Here is a 12,607-nt window from a genome sequence, read left to right as displayed (position 1 = left end):
ACTGATTGCAAAATCAATGCATTTTTATTGTTTTTAAATTGAAAATGTTTATGACGTCTGAAACATTGTGGTGGCGTCACTGCTGCTATAGCCTCTCAAAGAAGACCTTGAATAACCAAAGTGCTAGGATAGTTACATTTCAATGATTTCACTCTGTTAGTAAGAATTTTACATCGAAAGATTTGCTCAGGTGAAAACACATATCAAATTAAATCAACAGAATTGATAGTTTAACCATATCAAATGACCCTCTACCCTGATTGACATAGGATAGGAGATATGATACAACATCCTAAATGACTTCAAAAAAATGAAGTCCTTTACACGGTTTTCATGTCCACAGCATAAACATCATTAGTACACTTAGTCAGAGCCTTCACACCAGAATAACACCATACTTTAACTAAATGGGCTTTTAGTCAAACCAATACAAAGACCTAATGTAAAGTAATTGCCAATGAGCTATCAAAACAATGCAAGTTAGACACTGCATACAGATTCTCAAGCCTAAAAAGATCACACAAGTTCAGAGTTCAGCACAATTTATTTTATGCTTAAATAATTGTTTTGACCATCCAGTGTTTTGTCATACATTATGCTATTAAGAGCTACAATCAAATTATGTCTTATGTGTCTTTATGTGAGTAGAATAAACTTAAGGAAATACTTCACAAAAACCAAAATGAAATGCCTCTGCCTCTTCTTTAAAACCACAGCAGCCTTTATAAAAACCAAATGACACACTGCTAAAATGATTACAAACAGTCTTACAGCGTACAGAGACCTCTTATAGCCAATACACAAAACAGTTAGTTTTACTGCAAGCCAGTCTACTAGCATATACATTCAGATTACTTCTTTCTCATAGCCTTTATGCTAATGCCTGCAGAAGCTGTCCTTCAGTTTTACATAGACAAACGGTAAAACATTAAACCCTCAAAAAGCTATAGAATTAATTGCCTTCATACTATTCCTCATCCCTCAACACAACAAATGCTTTAGTTTTTTATTTCATTTCAAATATAAAAAAGGTAACAATGTCAATGTTTGGGCTGTATGTATACACAGATAAAGGGTTTAAATGGTAAGTTAAATACAGTGTTCGCAAACTTGTAAAAATTTTACTTAAAATAATGTGAATGGCATGCATGAAACTATGAGTACTCTGAAAGACTGATTTTGCAGAATTAGATAAATCCCCATTTTGGGAATCACTGCAATTCGCAGAAGATTTTCTGGAAATTTGCTCTGTTAAAATTGATCCAGCTTTTTTCATATACAAACATTATACTTGCTATAATAATTAATTATACAAGAAGTTACACTCAAATCTTCCTTAAAAATGGAACTATTTTGATAATAATGTTGAAAGCACTTGTAAAGTCCTCTACTGTTCATTATCATCCTGTAACTCATCATTTCAGAATTGTACACATTGTAATTTATATACAGAAAATGCCTTGTAGTATTTTTGTTTTTAAAAAGAACCCCAACCCCCCAATAATTTACAAACTGACATTTATGGGTCCAAGAAAAAAGCTATAAGGCGAGTGTTGGAGTGGATCAGAAATGTTCCTCTTGTGTAATTGTATTGAGTTTTTCTCTTCTACAACTAGAATTGAGCTTGTGTGCCATCTTTGGTCACAGGGAAGTGTGTGTTCTGTTGCACTTGTCGTTTTTCTGTAATGGAGTCATTTTTCATTGTAACGTTATTGCACCTCAAAAGCTTTCATGACACCAATGGCACGTTACAAGTCACAAACAGGAAGCAGAATTCTACTGGTCCATAGATCACAGGAAGTGAGAATTTGAATTCAGATTCCATGTTGAGAACCTTCCAGGTCCCTCAACTGACAGTTTGAGTTTTTCATGCTCATGCTAAAATCAGATGGGTCACGGCCTTAGGCAGGAGAGTCTGACTTCCCTTGGGTTTTCTAGATGTCTGTAACCTTCTGCCCTGGAAACAGATGAGAACAATGTCTGCACCCCTGAAAAATAAGATAATATGAATGAAATCCACAGACATTTCATGCATTTTGGGCAGCTGTTGACTTTAAAAGTAGGGAGCAATAATAGTACATCCCCAGTTTTACGAATTCAGTTAACAGCTGCTACATTGCAGGATCTGCATTTTATAACTTGCATTTTGCAAGCCGCTCTCAAATCTACCAGAGCAATCTCAATGACACTAAAGAACATCAAGAGGTATTTTGGGCCATGGGTTGTTATGGTCACTCTGGTTGTCATAGAAACGACTAACCCAAGTTATTGACAGAGCAGCTACTCTTTTTATTCAGGTGGGTTTAAACAGAATAATTCACTGATCCACTATTATGCCGATAGGTTTGCTAAACAGAGTGCTTAACAAAAATTGAGCTCTTTGGCCATGCACACCAGTGGTGGGTTTGGCGTCAGAACAAGGATGAGTATGGGAAAATACAACCCCATAGATGCTGTAAAATGTGTTGGTTGAACATTGATGTTTTTATGTGGTTTTGCTTCCACTGGCACTTGTAACTTGTTAGCTGCATCATGAACTCTACCAAGTACCAGGACATTTAAGGCAAAAATCTAGTCAATAACATATTCAAGCAAGAAAATTACCCCCAACCACACAGAGAAATTGTCTAATATCTTTAACGATAATTTTGGGGAAATCCATTCGTAATTCGAGAAATACCTTGAATCAAGTACAATATTTTTTCACATGTTGGAAGATTACATTATATTTAATTCCCTGTGTTTACAAAACCTTTTAAGCTCATCTTTATCAACGGTGCCAATCATTTAGGAGGTGACTGCATGTGTGTGTTTATGTCATGTATGAACATGTGTGTGTAAGAATGTGTGTGTGTGTCTGGGTAGGGTCTATTGACATAGTCAAAGGTGGTAAACACTAAAGGGATAGTCCAAAAAGGTAGACAAATGCAGATAGCAATTTGATAATCTTTTAACTTTGTTGCTTAGCAGTCTTCTAGCTTTGGGGTAAAAGCTGTGTAGGATCCTGTTGGTTACGGACTTGAGGCACTGCTACAGCATGTCATGTGGTAGTAAAGAGAAGAGTTTATGGCCTGGGTGACTGGGGTCATTGATTATGTTTAGGGCCTTCCTCTAACACTGCCTGGTGTAGTTATTATTGAGTTTGGCCCCAACAATGAACTTGACTGTTCGCACCACACTCTGAAGTGCCTTGCGATTCGGGTGTATTGCAGTGGCCAGACCAAGATACTTTTTGGCCTACCCTCACCAACTGGGGGAGGTCGTCAGGAAGTCCAGGACCCAGGTGCAGAGGGAGAGATTCAGTCCTGACCGTAGTGTTCAGCTTGAAGCCCACAATGGTGTTAAACGCTGAGCTGTAGCTGATTGACTGCGTTTTCACATAGGAGGAAGAGGCCAGTGTGGGTATGCTAATAGAAGTGAGTCCAGTGTGTCCAGGATGATGTTATTTACAAAAGCCGAGACCGGATAAAAGACTTTCATGGCTCCTGTTGTGGAAATTACCACAGAATGATAGCAATCGAGATACCAAGGAGTTAACACTGCAAGTATGCTACTGGACAACAGTGAATCTGTAAAAAATCTACTTGCATTCTATAAAATGTACTGTATAAAATACACGCTTTACATCTGCGTTATGGTGTTCTCATCAGCTGGCCAATATTGATTGCAATTGAGATGGATAAAGGTGAATTCAGCACATATTGGTTTACTGAAATATCAGCTGGCAATAATAAAGTTCCCAGTCTTTTTGCTGCATTATGGTGTTTTTTGGCATGATCCATTTTTCCTTGGAAACTAGTCACCCACACACACAGCTGACAAAGAGAGACATGCGGTCAGAATCAAAACAGGCAAGAGTCAAGCTTTCAGTCTGAAACATAATGGTCTGTTTGTGTGCAGTTTGGACTAGAATACTGTATGTGAATCAGGGCAGTCGATATGAGTGGAGATCAGTGCGGACAGGAAGAATTATATTAAAATGGAGCAGAGCTCCACCAGGTTTATATGAAATCGAACAGAAATTATTGAGCACACCACTAAAAAGCTTGGAGTTTAGACAATATTGAAAACATTAGAAAAGGAATGGGGTAAATTACTCTATTTGGGGAAGTACCTGGTGGAGAACAGCTAGCCCTATGAGTGAAGCTTCTTTTCTCCTGACCTCCTCTCCATTTTTCTCCTGTTTTTAGTTCCATCTCCTTGCTGCAACACACAAGCACACACAAAAACACATGGTCAGAATTCTACATCCTGACAGACATCCTGGCAAGCAGCAACCCAAAGCAGCAACCCGAAACCACAACCTGAGTGCAGTTAGACCATAAGCGACGTGATATTATTTAATGACAGCATCCTGAGAGCAGTAAACTACCCCACAGAGGCACATGTTAACATCAAACACAAACAGCAGAACACCATAAAGTACACACACAGACACACGCACGGTACAGCGACTGGTCGAGTTTAGCAGTTCAGCAGCTGGTCAAATTCCTGGAAAAAAACATTATAAACCAAAGGAGTGGCATAAACACAAAGAAATGTGTTTGTCATGGCAGAACCCACACGGTTCATAACCAAAACAATCACTTCTCTAATTCAGTGTCCCAAATAATAGCTGGGGCATACTGTGCATCGTAGGGCTTGTTTACATTACGAGAGAGAGACTAAAACGCAAGATAGATTAATCTTGGTCTGCTTAATGATTTCCACAGTGTTGAATTTACCCCGGCATGTCAAGCCATAAGGGTGGGCACTACACAGCAATGTCATACAGTTCCAACACAACTGTCTTCACACTTGCAAACCTCCAGGGTCTCAGTCGGAAATGTGGCACACGCTACCTTGGACGGTGGCGCATTAAGTGATCGATATATCTGCGAGTTTACATAGTAAAATAATCTAGTGTCTCGTGTCTTGTTCGATACCTCTTGGAAAATGTAGCGTAGTGTAAACAAGCATCTAGTCTTCTAGCACCTATGCACGCACACCCACCAGAGATACACAAATTGACACACAAACACATTCACATTTATAGTAAACCTTTTACGCACACGCACACACTGTTCGCATTAGCCACAGCACTCCACGTCAAATCACACCACCCCATACTGAGTTCTGGTCCAAAGGTGCCAAAAGGCCCTTTTTGGTTATGACACAGAACCTCCTGTGAGGCCTACGCCATCATAATGCAAACCTCTAGCTCCTCCTGTAAGAAAGGGCAGAGCCAGGGGTCTCCTTTCTCCCACTTCCCCCTGTCCCCGCCCTGGTCATCAGGTGTTGGCGTGGATACCCGCCGGATGACCTTTCTGATGACCTGGGAAATGGGTTGGAGATAGTGGTCACGAACAGGGCATGGCCAGGATAGACACAAACACATGAGGATGGGATTTTGAAAAAGGATGCTTTGAAAAGGTCCATCGGAGAATGCCGTGGTGGGTTTTTAACAAGGGTGGATTGGAGTGAAAGCAGTGGCAGATAGTTACTTTTCTAGTGATGATGTTACCGTCTTCATCTGTGAATTTTTCTTCTGTCACTGATTCGCCAGGAATATTCTTTGCCTGTTCTCCCTGTAAATACTCATGGTTAAGACTACAATCAGAACTGTCCAGGGTAACAGCAAAGCAGTAATACACATAGCAGCAACACCAGCACCATCACACTGCAGGCAAATGTCTAGAACACAGAGAATTTCTTTGATTTCTCCCTGAGAGATGTCAAATCAAGCAATAACAACAAATAACTGATGTGTCCCTAAAAATGGCTTTACAGAGGAAACAGTGAGATACAAATCCTTCATTGAAGTCAAGCCAGGAAAGCAAGTTACCAGTCTAGGACACTGACATCCACACAGCTATCAAAACACACACATTTCAGTGGTTCCCTTTTACTCCCACTGCTTGCTGTCGGTTACATCAGTGGCTCCCAACCTTTTTCAGTTACTGTACCCCCAAAAAGATTTTGCACTGCTTGGAGTACCCCTGAAGTACCCCCTCATGTTCATTTCACTAGTAAGTCCCCCCTGTGGAGAGGCTAAGTACCCCCAGGGGTCCTAGTACCCCTGGTTGGGAACCACTGGGTTACATGAGCCACACCAGTTCACCGCACACCAGAGGCAAAGCCTGATTAGTCATGCCAAACCTAAATCACCCAGTCTCAGCAAAACACCTTCAGCAAGGTACCTTAAGAACGACCCGGCGTCGAAACACCCTGGTAGTGACGATCCGTTCCTCATCAGAGCCGGACTCACTAAAACGCTGCCGAAGAGTGCAGTTGAGCAATATTAAAATACTGAGAAGGGGACGTACATATATCCGGGGGGGGGGGGGGGGGGGGGGGGGGTAAAGATATGCAGAGTAGAGCAGCAAGATTTGGGTAAAATACTGAATCGCAATTTATTTGCCAAATATTCTATTTACGATTATGCACTGCAATTTTCAAACACTTGGGTACTACAGATTACATCTAAAACGATGTAGTAGCCTATATGCATTAAAACCTTGATACACAACTACATTTGCAGTTATGATGCCAGCACGCCCACAAACAGCCACTCTGGATGAATTTTCGAAAGCAGTAAGGAAACTTTCTCGACCCTTCAGCTGTATTTTCTCCCATATCAAGAAAGTTATGTTTGCAACAGGCACGAATCATGCGTTTGTATATGTGGGGCAAGGTCTTTGTGCCATTCGCTAGCTTAAAGCAGACGTCTTTGCTAGCAGTTGCAGTGTGAACTCTAACATTTAAAAAAACGAAAGTATTTGAACAAACAAACATGTAAATAGCCAATAAACATGAAGAACATTTCTCACTTAAGGAGATACAAATTGTCTGTTGCAAAATAAATGTTGCATCGTTCCACTTTTCAGATGGCCTGTCCCATTAAAATACTTTTTTTTAGATACTTTTCTGAATATTTAATCAGTCTGCTAGTAGTAATAGCTAATGATGACCAATTGCAGTTAGTAATTAATGTATGTAACATTAATGTAGCAATACCAATTTCAGTACTATATATACCTGGATATTCCTTTGCCTCTCTGATAAGATCAGTGAACTCTGTCTCTTGTGTCGGGGGTCTGTCTGAGGCATCTCCATCCTCCCTTCTTTTCTGTTGCAACCCAGTTCTCGTGGGTTTTCATATGGTTAAACAAATTGGTGGTGTTGCCACAGTAGCAAACAACCTTCCTACATACATCATAGTTTGTGATGTTTTCATTTACAGCTGTAAAATATCTCCACTCGCACATCTCAGATTAGTGGTTGGCGCCAGTAGTCAGTTTGTTGAACGTATTTTCGTTGTATGAGAGCACAGACACAGGCAACATTAGAGCTGAAAAAGCACTTTTGACGACAGCTGAGTGTTGTTTGCACAGAGTACCAGTTCTACTCTTTGTTGAAATGGGAGAAACTGAAACCTAGAAGAAACTGGTATTGATCCTACTGATGCTACAATCAATCTTCAAAAACAAAACGTAGTATCTTTAGTATCGATATTTTGAGATGAATCCGTCCACCCCTAACAGAGACTCGGGTGTGTTACCACTAGCCAGCGGCGGGCAAACCTTTGTGGGTGGCTCCGGACTGGTGAGAGGGAATAGCCTATAAAAGCGTTCGACAATCCCAAGGGCTCCAACATCACCAGCAATAAACAATGATACATCCCGCCCAAAACGGGTCAGGTAACATTTACAGAGTAACAGCTGATTTGAAATTACGGGCATCCACTCATGTTTCCCTGTACGAAACACAATATGTAACAGTGATGCACCTGCCAAGAAATATTAATAGAAAGGCATTTGCCGTACTTGTTGTAATTACCTGGACTTTTTTCTGGGACACAAATGTGCCTTCTTCCTTGCCATGTCCGGTTCTTCCGTTGGCTGGGTCCTGCGATGCAGGAAGTGACCCATCCTGTGGTGGTAACTCTGTGGGATCACCATTCTGCCTAGTCCTCCCCGGCTCCCCTCTAGAGGAAGACGTGATGGAGTCACTGGAGTTCTCCTGGCTGTGACCGGAAGAAGATTTAGACAGACGATGCATCAGAGATGTAGAAAATCACATGAATTCTTTAGGATTGACACAGGCAACAAATTGATTAAGATTTCTATCCCAATTCACTGATTTATTTGAAGCTACTGAATCATGTATTTACCTGGACATAACACTGACTAAATAGGTTGGTCTTGTGTACCTGTTTTCTTGGCGGTCAAGCAGGTCTGAGCTCACACTGCGGCCAGGTGTGGGTGGCTCCACGTTGATGCTGGATGTCTCACTGTGCCAACCTGGAAGTGAACACATGTCTTTTTCTGCCTGCTGCACCTCACTGAGAATCCCCTGAACCCTGGCCTCCGTCATCTCCTTCTCCTCTGAGCCTTCCTCCAAATGAATATCCTCCAAAAGCGACTTCTCGTCTGTAATCGCGTCTTCGTCCCCGTCCTCTTCCTCGGTGGAACCAGACACGGCCTGCTCCCCTAATGCCTCAGCCCAGGCCTGGGGCAAGAGATAATCCCCCCCCTCCTCTGCCATCATCTCAGGGCCCTCTTCCACAACCACAGCCGCATTCATTGTTTCCTTTTCCCTCTCTTCTATCATTTTATCACCCTCGTCCGCAACCTCACACGTCCCTACCATCTCCTCGTCAACTCCCTTCACAACCACCAGAGCGCCCTCGTCCCCTGACGGTCCCATGGCTTCCCGTTGCTCTTCCCCCAGTGGTGACGTTGAGCTCGGCGATAACAACAAGGGGACTTGTTCAGGAGAAGAAAAGGTAATCCGCCGGAGGCTCGAGTCCACTTCCTTTTTCTCTTCTTCCATTCCGACTATCAGCACCTGGTCACCTTCAGACATTCCTGTGTTGGTGGCAAGGGGGGGATCTGACCCATGGGTGGGAATGGCCAGGGACAGCTCACTGGGTCTAGGAGGATTCCTAGTGGAGGTGTCAGGGTCCACGCCAGGCAGCTCGTGGTCGGTCCACGGCCCAGATTGGGTAAGGATAAAGGTAGGTGGGTCTGGGTGTAACTGGACAGGGTTGGGGTCGGGATCAATGGTAAGGGTAGGGGATTTAGAGTGGCACTCCGTGACGGAAGGTTCAGAGTGCAGTTCGGCTGGGTACTGCAGCTCTGCTAGGATGCTGTGACAATCTGTTGGGAGATGATATACGCACACGGAAGCACATGACACAAGGAATCCCACATACACCACATGGACTGAGTGACATGGACAATGGCACAGAGACTGAAGAGCAAGCAACAAAACACCCACTAACTGTTCTGACACTGAGTGAACACTGGTGTCATGAATCCTCAGCTCAATATGCAGTCATTGTATTCACCTGAGAGCCAGCTTAGAGAAACCCAAGTAAAAAATTGTGATAAAACAAAGAATATACACCCTGACAAAAACAATAAATACTTGTCTGTCAAAGCTTTTTACAGTTTTATGACAATTTTGTTTTTCTTTTGTAAGGATGCAACTGTTGAGATGGAATATGAAAACATAACAGAAATACTCTATTTGAGGCATGCTAGGAATATACTCTTTATATATTTGCAATGAGTGGGTTCATTGGTTAAGATTTGAGTGGGTGTTCAGTCATGCTCACATGGAAAAGATAAGAGAACAGGAAAGGGTGAAAGAGGCCTAGATGAAGATCCCAGAGTATAGGGGTTAATAGGGGTTAATGCAAACAGGAGGGGGTACAAGAGATGAGGGTGGCAACAGAGATGGGAGAAACGGGGTGAGATGAAGGAGAAAGTGGGGTTTCAGCACTTAGAGACCAGCATTGGCTGACATGGTGGCGGACGTGGATCAGGCATCCCTGATAGGTTTAAGTCTTGGTGACTGGCAAGGCAAATTGAAAGTGTCGGCTGGAGGGCGGGAGTAAAGGAGAAGCCTGCGGGTTGATTGGGTTCCACGGTGCATTGAGCCAGAGGACTCAGAGACTGAGCACAGAGAGAAAGACTTAAAAGAGATCAAGCTGGGGTGTGGGGCTGGAGGACAGCTGGGTGGGTTGACGGGGTTCCTCGGTGGGTCGAAGACTCAGAAGCTGGGGGATGAGAGAGGGAGCTGGCTCCGGCGGTGTGGAGGGGGGTGAAGGTGTGAGGTCCATGTGTCAGACAGAGGACTCATAACTTTGGGATCTCCGGGGAACTAATGGACGATATGGTGGTGTGGTCGTATGCAGAAATAAGGACGAATCGGGGTTAAGGGAATCACGGGCGAATGAGGGAGAAAGCGGGAATTCAGCGATAGAGGAGCTTTCAGTAACAACACAGCATGTTACTGGCGAGGATAAAAGAGGATAAGAGAAATGAACACAAATGTCAAACAAAACACCAAAACATATTATCAAGACAGGACAGTTATGGACCAGAGGATATAGAGTTGACTTTGAGAAATTATGAGGCAGGGGAATGGGAAAGCTCAGAGGTGATAGCCTAATAAGCTGTTATAAGCAGACTTGGAGCTTGGGCTTTGGCAATGGACAGTAGCGTGAGGGGAGGAATGTAGTCTGGTTTCACAGAGGAGGAAGCTCTGTCATTCTATCCGGGAAGGGCTCAGAGGAACTGGAGGTAGACTAGAGAACTACAAAGATCTAGAGCTGTAGTATGAACAGAGTACAACAGCCTGACTGTTGAGTCCATGACCATTCCATGCGTTAGGGAACAACAGGTTTTATACAGTAGTGTCCTGTTAAAGGTACAAGGTAATCAGATGAAAGCAGCGTGTTACGACATGCAACCTGTTAGCATCATGGACTGTGAAGTGTTTGCCATCAATTCATCTTTCAAAACCCATTGGTTTATGTCAATGAAGAAAAATCGAGAAAGGCTTTGGGCTTAACGTGCTACCCTCATCATCAGGGCAGGTGTACAATTAATAGTAACCCAGTAATTTCAGAAAGTTTATTCAAATTAATTTCCTAAATGGACTAAGTACAAATAAACCCATGGTACTCTGCATGCTAACATTGAAGTCAGAAACAGTCAGAAAATGGATCAACTAAAGTTGAAAAATAAAGGCTGAGAAATAAAGCTCAGATATCCCCCATCTAAGATAGAGTACTGTAGTCTCTAAAGGCAAACTGCATTCAATTGTACAGCCAGGCATTTTGTTCTTATTTCTGCTATAAGGAACAAACAAAGGAGGTGGCAGGAGAGGTAAGAGGTCAGCTAGATGGAGCTACACTTTACCATCAGCCTGATCCAGGTAAACAGCGCTATCATCGGCAAAACTTCTCGTGCCTGTAATGTTACCATAGTCAAATATCGGCCCCTCCAGTAAAGTCACAATATCCATCCGATTAACTTTGGTCAGCACTCCAGTTAAGGCATCCGCTGTAAGAAAAACCGACAATACAAAGTCAGTCAAACAATGAGACAATATTGTACAATAGGACAGTTTGTACTATATGAACGTTCCTTGATTCTGTCATTGTCAGTGTGTCGATATACTTCGGCATTACACTTCACTGTTAAGATGAACAGACTGTTGCTGTTGTTTTCCTACAAGGAAAAACTATTCTCTTAGTTGTTGCTCTGGGAATGTAAATAAACGTAAAAAGGATTTCATTTCTAAATAACTCTTTTCGATATTATTCAGAATAAAATCATCACAAACTCAAGCACAAACTGATTTGGAGAAAAGTTGGATAAGGAAGTGAGGTTTTTTATGCACATAGAAGCAATGTACTCAGGTATACAAACATCAACATCAACAGTTTGATAGAGTGAGACAAACAAAGCCACAGGAGGTAGATAGACATCATTGGGAGAGAAAGACAGACTCACTGGTTGCGTTTTTACCGTCCCGGCTGACCCATTTTTTTAGCAGCATGAAGCTCTGTGCAGTCAGGGAGTTGGGGTTCTCCACTCGAATGTGGTTGATCTCATCCACGGAGAAGTTCATTTCTCGGGCCAGCTCTGCAAACGCATGAAAAATGCATTACATCAGTTCAGGCTTGACTATAAATGCCTGAGTATGGTGAACTGCAGTTCTATTCCTCACATAATATCTGATGTTAGAGAGCCATGATGTCAGATGGCTCTGAGACCAGGAAGCCCAATTTCCTTACCAGTCCAGCTAAGTCCCAGGTGGTCAGCCACGATGGCCATGCGCAGGTCTGTTCTCTCACAGGGACTCTGAGGACCTGAAGGATAGGAATCATCAATTAATTCACACTGGTCAGTGTCTTTTCTAGTGACTGAAATAAGAGTACAGTGGACTCCTTCCTTTTCTGGCCAAGCATGGTATATTCTAAATTAAATAAATGCTTTTGGAGAAATTTGCAGTCGCTTAGTTTAATCTTATTTATTTACCATGTTTACTGTTACGTGAATTGTATTCTTCAATGGCTTGTTCAGGTAAAGACAACAATTTACTTTCCAGAATGACAAGAAAAGGAAGACTGGACACTATATGACAGACTAGTGTGTTATTTGTACACAGGTATGTTGTGAATGTTTTTGAATATCCTCTGACAAGCATGAATTGTCATAAGAACCATAGAAATAAAATAAAAACATGGATCAAAAGAGTTACGCACTCATAGAATTAGGGTGGATCCACATTCTTAATGGGACTACACGGTACACATGCGAAAAAACCT

At 42.4% G+C, this 12,607-nt stretch overlaps 1 protein-coding gene across 39 annotated transcripts in view; it reads right to left on the bottom strand.

Annotated features, from left to right (window-relative positions):
* Window positions 1-5: 5 nt before the first annotated feature.
* ank3a (ankyrin 3a) overlaps window positions 6-12,607 on the bottom strand; it is a 127,636-nt gene continuing 115,034 nt past the window's right edge. For 30 of the 39 annotated variants that reach the window (XM_034292720.1, XM_034292716.1, XM_020047299.2 and 27 more), the window contains 10 exons: window positions 12,074-12,148; window positions 11,790-11,921; window positions 11,193-11,336; window positions 8,192-9,140; window positions 7,819-8,005; window positions 6,180-6,254; window positions 5,484-5,567; window positions 5,195-5,314; window positions 4,115-4,203; window positions 6-1,988 (listed from right to left, as the gene is read on the bottom strand). In XM_034292720.1, the coding sequence (XP_034148611.1) occupies window positions 4,135-4,203; window positions 5,195-5,314; window positions 5,484-5,567; window positions 6,180-6,254; window positions 7,819-8,005; window positions 8,192-9,140; window positions 11,193-11,336; window positions 11,790-11,921; window positions 12,074-12,148 (1,835 nt within the window). In that variant the 3' untranslated portion in view covers window positions 6-1,988; window positions 4,115-4,134. Of the gene's footprint in view, window positions 1,989-4,097; window positions 4,204-5,194; window positions 5,315-5,483; window positions 5,568-6,179; window positions 6,255-7,818; window positions 8,006-8,191; window positions 9,141-11,192; window positions 11,337-11,789; window positions 11,922-12,073; window positions 12,149-12,607 lie in introns of all 39 variants that reach the window. The other 9 variants (XM_034292737.1, XM_034292738.1, XM_034292739.1 and 6 more) reach the window with 9 other exon arrangements.

The sequence above is a fragment of the Esox lucius genome, chromosome 6 (genome assembly GCF_011004845.1).
Source record: "Esox lucius isolate fEsoLuc1 chromosome 6, fEsoLuc1.pri, whole genome shotgun sequence".
In the NCBI taxonomy this organism is placed as follows: Eukaryota; Metazoa; Chordata; class Actinopteri; order Esociformes; family Esocidae; genus Esox; species Esox lucius.
Note: the sequence above shows the minus strand (reverse complement) of the source record. Positions and strands in the feature narration are given on the sequence as shown.